This window comes from Acipenser ruthenus, chromosome 26 (genome assembly GCF_902713425.1).
Source record: "Acipenser ruthenus chromosome 26, fAciRut3.2 maternal haplotype, whole genome shotgun sequence".
In the NCBI taxonomy this organism is placed as follows: domain Eukaryota; kingdom Metazoa; phylum Chordata; class Actinopteri; order Acipenseriformes; family Acipenseridae; genus Acipenser; species Acipenser ruthenus.
This window is the reverse complement of record NC_081214.1, coordinates 20,809,602-20,828,620: the sequence shown is the minus strand read 5'-3', so window position 1 is coordinate 20,828,620 and position 19,019 is coordinate 20,809,602. Positions and strand designations below refer to the sequence as shown.

The 19,019-nt window shown below is 38.4% G+C and overlaps 1 protein-coding gene across 10 annotated transcripts in view; it reads left to right on the top strand.

Annotated features, from left to right (window-relative positions):
* Positions 1 to 14,815, top strand: part of LOC117430884 (ecto-NOX disulfide-thiol exchanger 2-like) — a 117,754-nt gene extending 102,939 nt beyond the window's left edge. For 5 of the 10 annotated variants that reach the window (XM_059001493.1, XM_059001500.1, XM_059001491.1 and 2 more), the window contains 7 exons: positions 1,791 to 1,905; positions 5,272 to 5,465; positions 6,854 to 7,000; positions 8,204 to 8,260; positions 10,151 to 10,259; positions 11,675 to 11,760; positions 12,453 to 14,815. In XM_059001493.1, coding sequence (XP_058857476.1) covers positions 1,791 to 1,905; positions 5,272 to 5,465; positions 6,854 to 7,000; positions 8,204 to 8,260; positions 10,151 to 10,259; positions 11,675 to 11,760; positions 12,453 to 12,584 — 840 coding nt within the window. In that variant the 3' untranslated portion in view covers positions 12,585 to 14,815. The remainder of the gene's footprint in view (positions 1 to 1,790; positions 1,906 to 5,271; positions 5,466 to 6,853; positions 7,001 to 8,203; positions 8,261 to 10,150; positions 10,260 to 11,674; positions 11,761 to 12,452) is intronic. The other 5 variants (XM_059001499.1, XM_059001494.1, XM_059001496.1 and 2 more) reach the window with 4 other exon arrangements.
* The last annotated feature ends 4,204 nt before the right edge of the window (positions 14,816 to 19,019 follow it).

Sequence of the window (19,019 nt, the reverse complement as noted above, 5' to 3'; positions counted from 1 at the left end):
TTTCAATGTATACTTCTTTATGTGTGTATGTCTCTCAACAAGTGTGTGTCTCTCTCTGTATATATGAACCTGCTATGAATGATGCAGCATTTTGATTGTTGATGAACAGAACCAGCTCTGATCAAATCTACTGCTACACATAGTTCAATAAGTGAGTCTTGAAGAGACTTGTTAGTTGAGTATTGCAAGCTGTTCATATTAAAAGGTAAGACTCCTCTTTTACACCTGCACCTGCTCAGGGCTCCCCAGGGTGGGAACACTTTTGTATTTGCTTTCTGGTGCCCTCACTGTGGGCAGGAATTGAGTTGCCTGGTAAGTTAGCAAGAGTACTGTACCTCTGTGTTCTAGTGCTGGTAAGTGGTAATTTAAAGAACTATTTGTACAGCAAATGAATGAATAACAACTGAGGTTGTATTTTTTTATTGTATTTTATTTATTTTTTTACTGGAAAGCTATAGAACCAAGCAGATAACTCTTTTAGTTGTATTCGGTTTATGCTTCTGGCTTCGCTGTCCTGAATGAAAGCTGTGAAACTCATTCATTCAACAGCTCAGGTATTACTGTAGTAACGCCTGTCTCCCCTGAGAGTGCGCTTAAGTATGCTCTGAGTTTCTGAGCTGTCACCTCTCTCCTGCAGTTGAGCTATGGGACTAAGTGGATTTATTGGGTTTAACGTACATTGGTACAGAAGCTTCTCCTGTCCTCTTCTCTAACTGCACAGCTATGGGACTAAGTTGCTAATTCTATAAGGGGCTGCCTTGTCCTCCTTACGAGAACAGTCTGTACCCCAAATGGATTTGAACTTCAGTTTAATAGACAGACAGTCTAATCCCAGAGGTCTGTGGATTTCATACTTTAGTTTAGGCTGTGAGGATTTCAACTAGAAAAATAAAAAAAGGTTAATGTAATCTAAATCATGGAACAGATGGCAATGTTTGTTTACAGTTTTTGCTTGTTTGTTTAAGGAATACTTTACTTGAACATCATGATAATCAATGATAGTGAGATGCATCCTGTTCCTGTAAGCAAACCAGTCCATTTTGCTGGTAAATGGCAATGTTGGTCATACAGTATGTCAGGCTCATCAGCATGTTGCAGCACTTCTCCGGCCAGCTGAAAGGATCCCAAAGTGCATGGAAAAGGATAGTCTTTCGGTATGCAGTGGGCAAAACAAGCCATAACCTGTGCAGACAAAATGCATTGAGTGTACAAAGCCACAGAACTATGAAGCTCATTCCAGTTAACATACGGTAATAATCTTTTATTGCTGTTAGACCAGTTCATCGGATAGTGATGAAACTTGGTATCAGACTTAAGAAAAAGCCCAGATTTGATTAACTTCAACATAAACTTTCATGAAGGTCATTTTCAAGGCACTGACTAGCACCTGATTAGCTAAAGAAATGAAAGAGGAAACTATTATTCAAATTTTCAGGTAATTTAGACATAAGAGTTGAATTGATGAAACCTAGAGAATTATTTGGCTAATCTGACCAATCTGGAGGTTTCAATAGCAATTAAAAGGCTGGTGTTTTAAATTCCAGGTCAACATGCCTTTTGAGATTCTATTTCTGGCTTAAAAGTAAAGGTTTGCAGGAATCAAGGTTTGCAGGAATCATTTTAATTTTAATATTATTTGAATTATTTACTTTGTTTGAACATTTCCAAATTTTTACCTCCTCCACATTCTCACATCATCACCAATCTTCAAACTACTATAAATAAAATAAAAACATGAAGATGTATTTACAAAGATGAAGCTGATAGATTGATTTCCTCGCTTCCCACAGGAAATCCGGAATATCCACAATGAGGAGCTGATGGGGATCCGGAGGGAGGAGGAGATGGAGATGTCCGACGATGACATGGAGGACCCACCTGAAAACAGGGATGCCGATGAGACTGGTAGGTCAACAGATCAGTTACCTCGCCCATAATGGAAATATATCTTGATGTATCCTACATTCATCCAGGAGCATGTAGCTGTCCACCTCTTCCTGCAGGCATTGCTATTGTGTCACCATCAATTTTTACGTAAACGCCTTGATAGTACATGAAAAGGCTTATTTTGTTTTACAAATATCTGAATTTATCAAGTAACTGTCATATTGTGTTTACGTTCTGTGATATAATTCGTTAGTGAAAACACAAGCAAGATAAATAACAGAATGATGCATTTCTATAAATGGTTTAAAGTCTGGAATGTAGCTTTAGAGACAATTGCATCTTGGTATGTCAATCTGGCTAAAGGCTGTCTCAGCTAATGCACAGCATTCCCCTTCTCTCTGCTGTTCAGACTCCCTGACAGATAATCTAACAGCTATTCTCCCTCTTCTACACACCAGGGCACTCCTTTGTCAAATAAAGCCGCCTGCAATGTGCTTAATGGAGCTTACAAAATAGCTTTCCTCCCAGAAGGTTTAAATTCAACCTAATTTAAGGTCCTTCTCAAACACCTGTCAAAGGATTGTGATTATGGGAGATGATGGCTATTTGACCCATGGTCAGTGTGGCAGGGGCAGGTGTGACACAGCACAGTGAAGTCCTCAGCTAGGAGCTTGAGCAAAGTCAACAGATACTGGGTGTCAGCCGAGCTTTTTTTTTTCATGCAAAAAACTGAACAATTTTATATTGTTCCAGTTGTGATAGCTTTTATATTTCTTTTGAATCTATTTTTTTATTTATTTTAATAAGGATTCAAGAACAAATAAGTAAATACATCAATAGAAACTAAATGTAGCAGTGTAGTGTAAGGAGTCTCTATAAGAAATAACAGCTAATGTAAGAAACAGTATGAACTCTTCAAGTCAATTTTCACAAATACATTGCTTGATACAGCAAAACAAACCCTGGTAAGTAAATGGAATCTCTGCTTGTGAAGCAGATTCTTCTGCTCAGTTAGTTGTCGTCTTTTTTGGTTTCACGGGTTCGATCCTTGCTGGAAGTCTCTCCTCTTTCCATTGCTTGGCCCACAGCTCTCATTACATTTAATCTTTAGGTAAATGCATGCTAGTTTGTTCATTAATTTTAGCCAGTTTTAATTGGGGCTGCCTGTTTTTCGCCTCACCCGTTTACTAATTACTGATTAACAAACCGCGTTAAATACTGGAGCTAATTAATCTTGATGTCGTGCAGTATGTGGTATCAGCTGAACTCTGAAATCAAGTAGCTCACTGACTAGGGCACTAGGCTGTAGGATGTTGGAGCCAGGTTCAAGCCTCAGTCAGGTTCTCTTTATGTGTGACATCTAGAGACCATCTGTATAAAAAAAAGGGTGTTTATCCATTCGATAACTCAATTGGGTTATTACATCACAACAGAAGTGAATTGGTGGCCTTGCCCAGAACCTTGAGTATTATGTGCAGTATGTTGAAAGTCCTTTCTTTTCTACTTTCTACTTTAACCTGTTTAACTTGGCAAACAAGTAATCCTGCAGGTTTACACGTTATGTATTAACATTTTAATAATATTCTTAATTGACATTTTTCCCAGAACATGCTACTCCAGTAGTAGGCACAGAAAGGCTTAGAGGAAGTCTGCTGCTACCACTCCAATCTATCCTCTTTCAGCAGATTTGTATGTAACTCCTACAACAATGATGCATGAGAACATTAGTAGTGACTCTTAGTAATTTACCATTACTGTGCCTGAATACAAATGGAATTGTCCCCTAATGTATTGTGCTGTTGCAATGAAGCATGATCACGTTACTATGCAGATATGAATGCTTAGCGGAAACAGGCAGCACTACATTATTAAAGGTGATTGCTAGCAATGCAAACCATGCATTTAGTTTAATTGGCAGTGAAATATTCACTAATGGATTTTGTTTAGCCATTATCAAGTGAAAGTAATACATGTAGAATAATCTATGGCTCTGAATTTATTGTCACACAATCATATATCGAGTGAAAGTATCATACAGGACACGTTCGTGATGGTAAAACAAAAGGAAGGGATTCTATTAAAACTCTCAGAACAACATGTATAGTGGATATGTCGTGTTGTGGTTTATTTTGTTTCTCGTTGCACTGTGCTTGTTGTAGCAAGATTGTTTATCTCTGTGGTGTTTCTAGATGAAGCTGCAGACCCAGGGAGTATGTATAGGAATACATTTTTTGCACATATGTACATGAAGATTACAAGGATCTATCTTTTCAATATAATGTTCTGCTTCCATGGCAACATAATATACAGTACTGTGCAAAAGTTTTAGGCAGGTGTGAAAAAATGCTGTAAAGTAAGAATGCTTTCAAAAATAGACATGTTAATAGATTATATTTATCAATTAACAAAATGCAAAGTGAGTGAACAGAAGAAAAATCTACATCAAATCCATATTTGGTGTGACCACCCTTTGCCTTCAAAACAGCATCAATTCTTCTAGGTACACTTGCACACAGTTTTTGAAAGAACTCGGCAGGCAGGTTGGCCCAAACATCTTGGAGAACTAACCACAGTCAGTTGTGGTCAGAATTAATGGTCTCCTCAATGCTGAGAAGTACAGGCAGATACTTATCCATCAGGGAGGCATCTGATTGGCCCCAAATTTATTCTGCAGCATGACAACGACCCCAAACATACAGCGAAAGTCATTAAGAACTATCTTCAGCGTAAAGAAGAACAAGGAGTCCTGGAAGTGATGGTATGGCCCCCACAGAGCCCTGATCTCAACATCATCGAGTTTGTCTGGGATTACATGAAGAGAGAGAAGCAACTGAGGCTGCCTAAATCCACAGAAGAACTGTGGTTAGTTCTCCAAGATGTTTGGGCCAACCTACCTGCCAAGTTCTTTCAAAAACTGTGTGCAAGTGTACCTAGAAGAATTGATGCTGTTTTGAAGGCAAAGGGTGGTCACACCAAATATGGATTTGATTTAGATTTTTCTTCTGTTCACTCACTTTGCATTTAGTTAATTGATAAATATAATCTATTAACATGTCTATTTTTGAAAGCATTCTTACTTTACAGCATTTTTTCACACCTGCCTAAAACTTTTGCACAGTCCTGTATTTACCTATATAAAAGAAGCAGTAGTGCCTTCATTTAAATACTTTACTGTTGCCCCACTCACAATTTTTACATTGTAATTGTAATCCATTGACTGAAAGATTCGCTGTGCTCATTTTTCTATGTAGGTGATACAGTAACTTGTAAATCAGCCTCAACAGTTTTTCAATGAAAACAATTTCAGTCTCTGTACCCCATCTACTGTATCACATACTCACTCACTCGTTCTGTCCCATCTTTCTGTACCCCCTGTTTCTCCAGGCCTGGCAGCTCAGGCGGAGGCACTGAAGGAGGAGAACGACAGTCTGCGCTGCCAGCTAGACGCCTATAGGAATGAGGTGGAGCTGCTGAAGCAGGAGCAGGGCAAGGCTCAGCCCCCGCGCACAGAGGAGGAGGATGCCACCCGCCAGCAACAGCTCCGCTTCCTGCAGCAGGCATTGCAGGGCATGCAACAGGTAACTAAGCCCTGCCCATTGAAGACTAGGGCAAAAAGCAAGTTAGCAGGTGTCTAACACATTACAGGCAGTAAGCAGCCACCACCCGAAGAGAATGGGAAAGAATGATCTAGTCATCTGCATTAACTTTAGCACAGTATGTTTTTTGTTTTTTTTACATTATCACTTGTAGTATAAACTGGCACGGGTTAGTGCCTTCATTGCCAAAGCTGTCCTCTTAATAAAAACAATACCATAGTATTGGGATTTGAGCTATGGAATGAAATTACAGTAATACAAAACAGTGATGATTGTATTCTGCTTTTCATTGTTCAGATTAGTTCCACGTGATGGATTGTACAAAACTTTGCAATTTAGGATTTTGCTTTACATCCCTACCAAGCACGCCTCACAAAGGGCTATGCATGCACACAAATACTTGGTATTCTTATGGTACTGCAGAGGTCCAGGTGGTCACAGTTTGATTTATTTATCAGAAGATGAAAATAGAAACTGAAATGTTTTCCACTGGTGCACTAGTGGTGATCTCCCTTATCTGTGCCTCCCTCTAATCCTAGCTAGGAAAGTTATTTTAACACTAATAGGAGTTCGAAGAACCAGACTATCTGAGTGGGTAAAGCTGAAGGACAGGGAGGCAGTATGGCTGACTTTTTAAACTGAAGGCTGTGAATCTGTGTGACTGTGTGGGTAGAGCTGGGATCCTTCCTCACCTCCGTTCCACCCTGGCTGTTTAACTGGGTAACGGCAGCATGAACACTTCTTCCCCTAGGATGAGGTTTCCCTGCCAGGTTGTCCCAAGAAAATATATTACTGGGAGTATTCTAGCTCTTAAAATCAGATAAGTTAGTTTGTTTTTCACATGCTGTCCTATGAATGCTATGTGTAGCTTTGCATGACGTATTTATTGCAGAGAGACTAAAATAGAAAAGGGCAATTTATTCAACAGGTACTGCTGACTGGAGCAGGTATCAGCTATTCAATTATAGATTGCAGCAGCTACAATTTGGGCAACTACAGCTTAATCTGTGTGAAATTTAGCAGGTTTATGGCCCTAGCAAATTGTCATAATCTTGAATCAATTTGTATGTATATAGTGCATGTTAATACAAATGTACATACTATACTGTTAGCATATACCTGGTTAAAATCCAAATCAAATTAGGATAATCGCTTATTCAAATGCACCAGTTTGCTCTTTATGATTGCATTCTCAAGTAAATTCAATATAAATGTCAGGCGTACGGACAGTGCAATTAACACAAATCTCCTTTATATATGCACACTGACGCGCTAGTGATTTATAGTTGCTAGCACATTAGCAAAACCAAGGTTTTTAATCATTTAAAAATAATAATAAAACGGATCATTCTGTCTCTGACTCTTTCCAGCAACTGCTGAACACCCGAGAAGAATTAAAGAAACAAGAGGCTGAATTGGAGAAGACGAGAGAAGAGAAAGTGCAGCTGGAGATCCAGCTGCAGAGTGTGAAGGAGAGGGTGGATCAGCCCTCACTGTTACCTAAACAGCCAATCCAGGTTAGTATGATGAAATCTTAAGCATTATTATACCAGCAGCATGCATTGTGATACCTTTTTTTTATTACTTTTGATTTATTTTTTATTCATATAACATGTAACACAGAAGGCTGCCATACTTAATTGTGGGCATTCATGAGCACTATTTCAAGGTAATTCAGCAAGTTGTTTTTGAATGTGTGCTGTATAAGAAGGCACAGTGGAAGCTTTGTGTCAGATTGATTAAATGCACTAATTCCAAACCTTTTATTCATGTGAAGTGGTTCATATTGTAAAGTGACAACTAGTTATGTTTCTATACTGTAAACCCTAGCCTACAAAGAAATGAAATTATTTCAATGAAAAAAGAATTTACATATACAGCTATGGCCAAAAGTTTAGCATCACCCTATAGAATTAACTAATTTTGCCTTATAAAGTCAAATGAACCTGCTGAATAATGTTACGTTAACATATTGAATTACATATATACCATACATATAGTTTTCCATACAATTAACGAAAAACTGACAAATTAAAAAAATGTGGCTCATTATAAAATTGGTTTCTGCACACTCCATGTTGTTATTAATTTATTTATTTTCAGTACAAAAAAATACAATAATATAATTTAGTCCTAAAAGTGTGTTTTGTAGAAAAAAATATTCTATAATTCAAACCTTGTTGTAAAATGTCAGGGGAAAACTTGAATTTAAATTGTCTGTCGTTTACCCTTCTCTATCTAACCCATCAAAGTGAAAATTACAATTTTGTGCTCTATAGCTGTGCGAAAAGATAATAACTTAAAAGCTCATGGTTGAATACCATATCTTGTTTGAGATCAGGGGAGAGGTAAATTGTCCATATCTTGTTTCAATTAGTTTCTTTCTTAATGCCTCCAAAGGACTAAATAATGCATTTCTAAAAAGGTAAAATGTTAAACTGTTCATGTCTGGCAGACATGTTAGTGACTGGTTCATTTAAAGAACAGAAAAAAATGGAAGCTTCTGTTATACTGAAGTGGAAAGGGCAGAGGTTTCAGGGTGGGGTGGATCAGTGTTGCAGTTTGGAGGCAAAAGGTTTGGTGAACATCCCTCCTTTAGTACCATAGCACTGCCCTCCTGAATCACTTCCCACTGGATACCCTGCGATTTTTACACAGTTGGTCTTGCAAGTATTGTGCCTCAAGAGATTTTCTTATTTTTTTGATTGATTTGATTGTAGCAGGAGACGACAGACACAGATGACAGAGGGAGCGACGAGAGCGCTGATCAAGGAAATGTAAGTGGAAAGCGCTTTGTTGTTTTTCTTCTGCTGTCCTCAGGCCCTGCTCTCCTCTCGCAACAACATGACAGATCATTAGAGGGCCATCGAGTGCCAGAGAGCTTTATTTGTTGGAGGATAAATCACCCAGACACAACTGGGTTACAAAATAATGTACTGGCACTTCATTTGGGGGAAGTAAGGAAGGCATCTACAGAGAAAATGAAACCCAGAACGCCAGGGAGTGAGCTGCACCAAGGGTTTGAGGGATGCCTGACGGTTTGATGCAGTGCAGTCAGACCGGGAGCTCCTATTGCTGCAGTCATCAAGCGGCCACTCGGCAGTGTATAGATTTCCTAACTATAAGGAACAAACAACAGTGTGATCACAGCTAACGCTCAGTTGTTTCAGTCGTTAGATTTTTGAGATGGGTGCTTCTGATGCTGTCCGTGGGTAGTTTTAATTTTTTTTTTTTTTTTTCTTACCAGCTGTTGGCTTTTTCTTTAGAAATGATTTAAGAACATAAGAAAGTTTACAAACGAGAGGAGGCCATTCAGCCCATCTTGCTCGTTTGGTTGTTAGTAGCTTATTGATCCCAGAATCTCATCAAGCAGCTTCTTGAAGGATCCCAGGGTGTCAGCTTCAACAACATTACTGGGGAGTTGGTTCCAGACCCTCACAATTCTCTGTGTAAAAAGTGCCTCCTATTTTCTGTTCTGAATGCCCCTTTATCTAATCTCCATTTGTGACCCCTGGTCCTTGTTTCTTTTTTCAGGTCAAAAAAGTCCCCTGGGTCGACATTGTCTATGAATCAGATTGCTGCGTAGTCTTCTTTGTTCAAGACTGAATAGATTCAATTATTTTAGCCTGTCTGCATACGACATGCCTTTTAAACCCAGGATAATTCTGGTTGCTCTTCTTTGCACTCTTTCTAGAGCAGCAATATCCTTTTTGTAACGAGGTGACTAGAACTGAACACAGTATTCTAGGTGAGGTCTTACTAATGCATTTCAAAATTTTAACATTACTTTCCTTGATTTAAATTCAACACTCCTCACAATATATCCAAGCATCTTGTTGGCCTTTTTTATAGCTTCCCCACATTGTCTAGATGAAGACATTTCTGAGTTAACATAAACTCCTAGGTCTTTTTCATAGTTCCCTTCTTCAATTTCAATATCGCCCATATGATATTTATAATACCCAAAGCACATTTCTGGAACTCTTCAGCATTTCAAAGGCAAAGAGATGAGCACTCCTGTAGGTTGTTGACGTCAATATATTTGCAAATGAAAAATAAATATTAAACTGTGGTGTGGAATTTTAAGGGCAGCATGAGCAAGGTCTTTCTTGTTTGGACAGTGAATATTTTTATAAATAGGGAAGGGTTGTGCAGACAATCCAAATTTTGCAATTCTTTTAAAAGATATATGGCTGAGACACAAAGGGAAATCCAATCTAAGTGTGTCAGCTGCCAAAGCTAATTTATTCCATTGTATCAGAAAATGTAAAGCAGAACTAAAAGTGAGGAATAGGCAGATTCCCTAATGCAGCTTGGACTGGGGGATTAATTCTTTCAATACATTGTATACAATTCTAGGAACAGAAACCGCAGACCAGCAAACTAATCTAATATACTAATATGCGCATATGTGCCCATTTGACTTGATTTTAGTATATTGACATTTAAACTATTTAATTACTTAGCCCAGGGTATTCTTTCTGTAAAGTTACTGAATGCTGAAACAGTTTTCCCTGAGCAACACAACTGTTAAAGCATCTGATTCTGACATTGAAGTCTGATAATTCCAGTATTCTGGTGAAGGGCTTGTGTTATGGGAAGTATCGGAGGACTTTGGGAGATTCACTGTGTTTATGCTAAAACATAATTTCACTCTGTTTGTCTAGCAGGACAGCACTGTTTTAGAAGTTGCTTCTGCAAGTCAAGAGAAGGAAAACCAACCAGAGAAGGGTCCATCCAGCCCAGTAAAGTCTGAGAGAGAGGCCCTGCTTGTGGGTAAGTCTAGAGCAGGAGGAGTGGAAGAACCTTGTTAATTCCAATCAATAATAAAACCACAAAGTGTTCAGTTCAGCTGAGTTCACAAGAGGGGGTGATGTGAACAGTGTTAAGCCTGATGGATTATGCTTTTTCTGAATGCAACAGCTGCTTGTGCCCTGGGTTACCACAGGGATGGCCTAGACACACTCAAGCTAACATGGAGTCTGGATAAAGATGCCAGTTAAACTGTCACTGGAATTGATCTGTCATAACAATCACATTTCCCCAAACTGAAATGATGTGCTCTGTGTCAGTATCCCCAAGCTCTGCAATTAATGATTGCTTTGTCAAAGGCTACATCAGGACACTCAATAAAAAAAAATACAACTACGAGTATGCCTTGTTTAAAAAGTAGAACACTTAATGGGAAAGTCTGTACAACTGCCTGCCCCAGCGCTTCCTATGAAGTAGTAGTGATAGTTAAGAGGCTGCAGGGTGCTGCTGGTTTCATAACCCAGCACATGATTATTTTATTTATTGTGTCGATTCCTTTGGAGAGTGAAACTCATTATACGCCACAGTGATTGCTGTGATTAGCTCCAAGGCAGTTAAGCAGCTAACAGGCTTCTATTTGGAATTAGCCCACATCAGTCACAACGCAGCGGAGGAGAGCTGATGTAAAGATGAAGTTCACCTGTCCTGCTGACAGGTCTGTTGTCTGGGGTCCTAATGTCTGCATTTCATTTCCTGTCATTGCTTTATCCCTCCTTTCTTTCACAATGGAATCCTATATTATTTTATTCTTTCCAATTACAATGTTGTAGAATTGCAAATGATTTCCTTTTACAGATGGTTTCACAGGGTCAGCCCTGTTCTACTGTACCTTGCTTGAAAATAGCTTTATTTATTTATTTATTTATATATTTATTTATTGTCTTGTGTTTCCCTATTTCTCAATTTGTTTTAACTTTTCTGCTGATGTACTGTGTTTTCAGTAGTTCACCCAAAACTGTACGTCTGTAGTCCTAAAACACAAATATAATCAACCCACAGCTGAAATAAGTGACATGATTTATTGCATTTAGCACATATTTATTTATGATTTTTTTTCTTTCACATCCTTCTTTCAAGCCGCATAATCGCTCTTGCGTGGAACAATTTCCATTCTTACCCCACCCCAAAGGCAAACTGTCAGCAATGTGCTCTGAAAGGTGATACAAAATATCACCTTATATATTTATGGTAGTGAATTCATATAATTGAATTAATTTTAATGAACTCAGTTAATTCAGGTGTTGATGTGCAGTTGCAATCAAAGCAACTGAAAGAGGAGTAGTACACATTGATGTCTGACACATACCTGACCCATAATGTCTGCAGAATCCCAAAAACTGTGTAATTAATACCTGTGGGATCCTGTCTTTTGTTTCCAGGAATAATCTCTACGTTTCTCCACGTCCATCCCTTTGGAGCCAGCATTGAGTACATCTGCTCTTATTTGCAGCGTCTGGACACCAAGGTAGGCAGCAAATTTATTTGAGCAGCTCACCACTTTCTGCATCGTCCTTTTCTGCTCCTAGGTTACTGTAGCCATAGGAACAAATTGAAAAGAAGGTTGCATCTTTACAGGGCTACCTTCTAATTACAGTTTTCCAGATTTAAGTAAATTCCAGTCCCAGATCAAACTTCCCTCCACAGATGTGATCTGCGTCTTAAGTCATGAAATTAAGCATAACACATTGGCAGTCAAGTGGTACACACCAAGAAACATGTTCATGAAAACACTAGCTCTCTGCCGTGATGTGTGTGGCTTTCAAACCCCATCACACATTTTTGCCAACAAGGTAAAAACATAGAGAAGTGGAGCCAGGAGCCTTGATATTTAAAATTCAACTCCATTTCTGTGGTGTGCTTTTTCTCATCATCTAACTCCAGAAAGGATGCATTACCCCTGTAGAGCCTCACTGTGCCACACTGCATTATCTTTGCCTTAGATGAATTTGAGTTTGTTCTTCAGAAACCAGAGCTGTAGCTTGTCAGAATCAAGTTGTACTTGTTCACAATCCCAGGTGATCCATCACTGCAATACGATGACCCTGTCATCAGCATGCATATTAAAGATGCAGGGTTGTAGACAAAGTGGTAAATAAACAAGAAAGAAAAAACGAGTATAGTTGATCTCCTTTCACCTGTTCCTCTCTGTGTTTTCAGATCAGCACCACAGAAGTGGAAACCCTGCTGGGCCGCCTGCCAAACACATTCCGGCAAGAGATCTCAGGCGTGGGGGCAAGCCTAGAGAAGAGGTGGAAGTTCTGTGGCTTCCAGGGGATTAAAATGACTTAGATGTTAGTGGTTAGATTTGTGTCCCACAAAGAAATGAACTGGGCCCAAGGGGATTTGATTCTGGTGGTCAGAGAGACTCGCTTCAAATTGCCTTGGCTCAGCAGTGATGCTAGAGGCCCGCTTCACTCCCAGGCAGGTTGCTATAGTGACAGTAGTGTCTGTGCCTTGCAGACAGCCCTGTTTGTGTTTGAGAGGATGTTTATTTCCTCAGGACTGACAAACGGGGAGAAAAATCAGACACCACAGTTTTCTTTCTTTCTTTCTTTCTTTCTTTCTTTTTTATTAACTTTTTATCATTTGAAAACAGTCAGTTGACAGGCTTATTTTCGTATTGTTCCTTGCTAATATATGTATATTTTATCTTTTTAATGTACATAGTGTTAACTATGTCTGAACAGGATGAACAGAAACAAATATCTGTGCTCTATATATTGTATTAAAAAAAAAAAAAAAACTGTTAACTGTTGGTTTTGTTTCTTTTTTTGTTGTTTTTGAAATGTTCTCCTAGCAGGCATATACCTGATTCTGCACAATAGGAACTTGCCATTTTGGGTTGGGGATGTCTTTATGATTTTTTTTTTAGGCTGTACATACATACATACTTTCTGAAAAGTACTGACTCCTGAGCCTGGCACATGTCTTATAAGAAAGGTTGAGGTAAAAAGAAGGACTAACAGTCCATGTGGTAGCCCCACACTTTACTCACTAATTTCCACAACCAAAACTATCTGTCTACACTGCAGTCAATTTCTCTAACCACAGGGCTACTCTACTTCTGAGCATTTCGGATGTGATGCTCCAACTGCTGTGCCCTCTGGCTACCCTCGTTGTATAGCACATTGAAAAGAGATTAATGACTGGCTGGCTGGCTCTCTTCTCACTGCATTTGATTGAAAATTGAACAATTATCATGCTGCTGATACAGTATCTGCTGAATAAAATGCCCGTGTCTGCAGATTTGGGATGCTTCGGGTTATCATTTATTATTTCTCATAAGAAGAGACTGTCCTTTGTGTATCCAACCCTCCTGACTCCTACCTACAGTAGGAGAGAAAGGCTGCAATTTAGATTAATGAGAACTCGCTGTACCCTTCAAGCTCCTCTGCGGGGAAAAAAGTTGCTTAAGTTCTGTATTTGTCATTTATGAGCTTTGGAGATTTTTTTTTTTTTTTTTTGCTTTGTTTCATTCAATACCGTCAAAAACCAAATGTAATAGTGTTATTCAGATAAGGCTTTTTCCACACTGCAGAATAAGATTGCATTTGGGGGCATTTTAAACAACCCGAAAATGTAATTCACTAAAACTGCTTTGTAAAATTCATTTTGGCAGCTAATGTCTATTGCAGTTGTACAGGTAATTCGGTGGCTGTTTTAAGTGTAAAGCTCCAGTTTGTTTTTTGATGTCAAGTAGTTTGTTGCCTGGCAAAGAGGGGGGGAAAAATGTGTCTAAGTTTCCTTTTAATAAAATATATAAATATATATAATTTGAACTGAACTGGAACTGCTCTTGTGAAATGTACTTTGCAAAGATTTGAAACAGGTTTTAGTCAACAATGAATCAATGAGATTAGAGAAACAGTAATGTGAAAGAGTTGCCGGGTTTTAGACAAGCACATTCATTTGGCTAAATCCACTTGCAGTCTATAAAATAGCTACCTGTGACACAATATACAATGCGATACCTCCTTTTTTATGTCTGGCGTTTATAGGATTCTTTGAAGGAATGCTGCCATCTTAAAATGTGATATTGATTTTTCAGACAGCTTAGGGGGGGATTGGTTAGATGGGAGGATATTATGGACTTGTAGTTAAAAACTGATGGCTGGGAGCAAGCAGACATGTTTAGTTGTTTAATTTGATCAAATCAAAAACCCTAGTAGGCAACGATACAAATGTAACACACGTGTTCCATTGGAATGTTATTCCAATGGACATTTCTAGTTTTTACTTCATATGCATACTGTAGTTGGCATTAGCTTGGTAGTGTGTTTCATTCCCAGCATCCCTAGTTTAGACAGATTTACAGGTGCGCGCACACACACACGTTTACAGGTCCAGTCAGTGAGGAGACTGCTCCTGCTCAGGTGCTTTTATCAAGTTGCGGTCCCAGTGAAAAGTCTATATAAATCTTACAAATGTTCAGAAAAGTTATGACAAACTTTGTAAAGCCAGAGATTATCTGTATTGTTGAAAATTGTATTTTTTAGAAAATAAAGTAATTTTGTTTATGAATCTCAAAATGTTTTTGTTAATGTGTGTATCCTGAGTGTTTGAGCTACAACAATCTAAAGAAACCTTGACAGACGTAGCATCTAACACCATACAAATATCCACACAGTAGCCTGAATAATAGTAATTGAAGACACAGTAAGATTATTTCAGTAGAATGAAACAGAACAATCAAGATTGCTGACATGTGGAAGATAAATACAACACCACTGTTTTTAAACAGCTGAATCAGTGTGTTTTATTTGTTATCTTACATTGAAAATGCACATTCTTACAAATTTGTGTAATTAGTCATTTCATCTGAAAAGGAACACTGTCACAGAGTAAGAAAACTGTTCCAGCCCAGTAGCTGGCAATTTCAGTCAACATAAACCATTTTTATACTTGGATACATTCCTGGCCCATTTTGAATTGTAACAAGTTTCAACCAAACTGTAATGAAATAAATGTCCTTACAGTTCAAAGTGCTACCGTATTAATTAAATATGTATTAGCATAGTAGTTACCTAATGGGTTTTGATCTGAGGCTGTTAAACTTAATAAAACAAAGAAATGTATATAAAATCAACAGCGACAGCCAAAAAGCTCAAACTAAATGCATGAATAGTCCCCCTGTTAGGCTTGATTGATAGCCTCGTTGTAAGTCTTATTCCCAAAGGGTTGTAAATGATTTTTTTTTTTCCAGCTGTTTTATTGGAGGCTAAAAGCTCTTAAGTTTCCCTTACTCTGAGGAAAAGCTTTGTTCATTGCAGATTGGTACATGTATGTGGTGTGACCAAGGCACAATGTTTCATTTTATTCTAATTCAGTGATTCATTTTTTATTTATTTTTTTACTAATATTCAGATGATACATCTTGAATGTATAGTATGTGCACATTTCCAGACTTACAGTATAACTATAGTGCCAGAGGACAACACAGATCTGAATGGCTCCACTGCAGACCTGCAGGTGCCCTATCAGCCACAGGGGTCGCTGGTGCGTGGTGAACCGTGGATTGCCCTGCTGACCTAAGCCCTCCCTACCCGGGCAGCACTCAACCAATTATGTGCCGCTCCCAAGGAACCCCTGTTCATGGTCGGCAATGACATAGCCTGGATTCAAACCTGCGATCTCCAGACTATAGCATAACACTTAATAAAACTGGGACAGGTGAATAAAGCGGAGATTTCAATATTTCTGCCGAAAGGGGCATTGTCCAGCACAAGAGGGCATTACGTCACACACAATAGCTACAGGTGTAGACATACACAATCTTGAAAATGTAAAAATAAAATTATACACTAAATGCAGTAAAATTAGAAGGTTTTAAAGGCTTCTACAAAGTAGACTCTTTGCTATGTTTGTTTTTTTTCAGAGGAAGCTGCCAAGGTTATCACTGCAAGCGGGATTGAAACCTGTGCCTTCTAACAAAGTCAAGTGTTACAGAACTGTAAAGAAACTGCTTTAGTTCTCCAACGTCAGCTCAATTCTCAAAACTTTCTTGTGCATGGCTAAAGCAATAGTGAAAAATCAGTGAACTTCAAACAAGCTCCTGCTACTCGTTCAGATCACGGATTTACAGGGAAATTGTTCGGGAAGGCTTGATCCAGCCTATTGATCGCCTGCGTTCTGCACATTTCCCAGCTCAGTAAAGTGAGACCAGTTAAATGAGTTTCTGGACACTTTATTTATGGGGTGTTCTGAAACCTGTCAATCGCACGCTGGGACAGCTAGCTTGATCACATCACTAGAAAAGCTTGCTGCCTTGCATACATAAAAGCAATAAGGATCCCCACTCCCGAATCTCATAAATATGTTGAAAGATTTGGAAGAAGAAATTCCTTGCTTGAAATCCTGATCAGTTATATCATACTGTTGGACACACACACAAGGCCAGTCTATAAAAGTCTAATTTACCCTTGAGCTGTAACTGTAAGCAAAGTTGACTGTTCAGATCATGCTGTACTGCTTAATCTTACACCACAAATATAACAATTATTGCGCTTTTATCCCATGTAGTACTGACCATATGCTAAAATGGTTGTGCTGCATTTCTTCTGGGTAAAGAAAAAAGATAAATACTGCTCTTGTGAAATTGGCTGGTGAATTAGCATGCAGAATGCACAGGCACTCTCGCTCATTTAGAGATGTCTGGTAAGCATACTTTGTCAAGAACAGTCATTTCTTGCTGTGTAGAAAAAAAGCACCAACAGGTGTGCAGTCATTTTATTAATATTTATTTAATATCAGAATGATTTGTGTTGCCAAAACAGTTTGTTTTTGTCTTAGTACCTTTATCCAAGCACTATCCAGTAAACCAAAACACATTTATCATATAAATCACTTGCCTCAATTGTGATTTCACACTCCCTCACTGTACTTTTGCATTTTTCATGGACTGTTCTTGTCATTTTCTCTTCCATTCTCTGTCACGCCACTCCACAAATGCGTTTTCCTAAAGCTTTGCTGGGTAAATGCCAGTCGGATCTGAACAAAAATTATTTCCCAATTCAAAACTAACAGATTAGCCCAAGCACTACTGTAAAATAACATAAAACATAAGAGTCCCTGTTGAGCTGTCATAATGTCTTAAAAGTAGGGGCCTTGTTTCAACTTCTTACCTGTGATTTGTTTCAACATTTTCCATATACTAACTCACAGTTCACATTATTTAACAAGCAGCACGAAAAACAGTTAGCTGTTGCTTGCATTATGGGACCATTTTTATTATTTGGTTTAATATGCACTATTATTTAGAAAGGTGACCTTGATAGGATGTTGTTCTGGAGCGTTGACTAATTAATGGCTTTAGAAGCCAATTCCTTGACTGCAAGTACTATTACTGCAAGGGTAAGCGTGTCCCTTTGTCACACTGAGGGTTCAGCAAGCAAGTAATGGTTGACTCAGAACAATTATAGGGCATTCTTTGCTTCAGAGGTACAACAGTCTGTGCAAGTTAAAGTTCAAACGAAGTCTAAAATGTAGCAAACAACCTTTCTCTGGTAAATGGAAAGTCTACTTTGTCAAGAGTGGTATTCTTTAAATTATAACAAACTATCTTACATCAAATCTTTTTTCATGTCAAGTGCAAAGTCAATGGACAAAACCCATGTATCTTATGTGCAAGATACACAAAAAATATGTGTGTTCCCATTTTAAACCAGCAGATGTCAGTATACCATAATAAGAATATGCTTGACAGACACCCATCTCTCAAAACAAGCCATCAAGCGTAGTGGTATTGGGATATAATAATGGTATACCTAAAGGATTAATAACTAGCCCAACAGTGGACTGAAGGGGAGAAGTGGAGCAGGTACTAATACCAAAATAAACTTTTAGTAGGAAAAGGGATTTAATTACTTTAGGGACTGGGGGGGGGGGGGGGGGGGGGGGTTGACTGCTGTTTGTAATTAACAACCCTAATACTAACAATCTATTATGTAGAAATCTAATGTTAAAATGGGTGGAAGCAATAAATCATATTTGAGCTAGAAAACAACAGCATGATTAATGGCAGCTATTTATATCCAATACTGTTTAGATAGTGAAAATAGACCTCATGAAAACTCCATACCCATCCATACCTAGTCCAAACCATCTGCTTAATTATTGAATTGAACAGTCCACTTATACTGTAGGGCTTGAATTAAACACCTGAGGACCTGGTGAGATCTTTCAAATATGTGTTTCAAGTAGAGTCAACTAAGAAATGATTACATGGCAATCAATTCCACTCAGCATAGCTTCCAATATACTAATGTGTCATGCAAAAGGGTTTTTATTATTATTATTTCTTAGCAGACACCCTTATCCAGGGCGACTTACAATTGTTACATGATATCACATTAATTTTACATGCAATTACCAATTTATACAGATGGGTTTTTACTGGAGAAATCTAGGTAAAGTACCTTGCTCAAGGGTACAACAGCAGTGTCCCCCACTGGGGATTGAACCCACAACCCTCTGGTCAAGAGTCCAGAGCCCTATCCACTACTCCACACTGCTCATATGTGTATTTATGCTCATTTAAACTTGCTCATACAATTAATGGCAGCTCTATAGCAATCAATGTGAATGCAGTCAGATTGCTTTGCTTTCATTTTCATTATTAACACCCTGACAACTTTTTACACTTATTATAAGAAATTAAAATGGACCTTTCCTTTTCAGTATTTTATATGTGTTACTCGAGGACAGGAAAAGATGACATTTTTATAT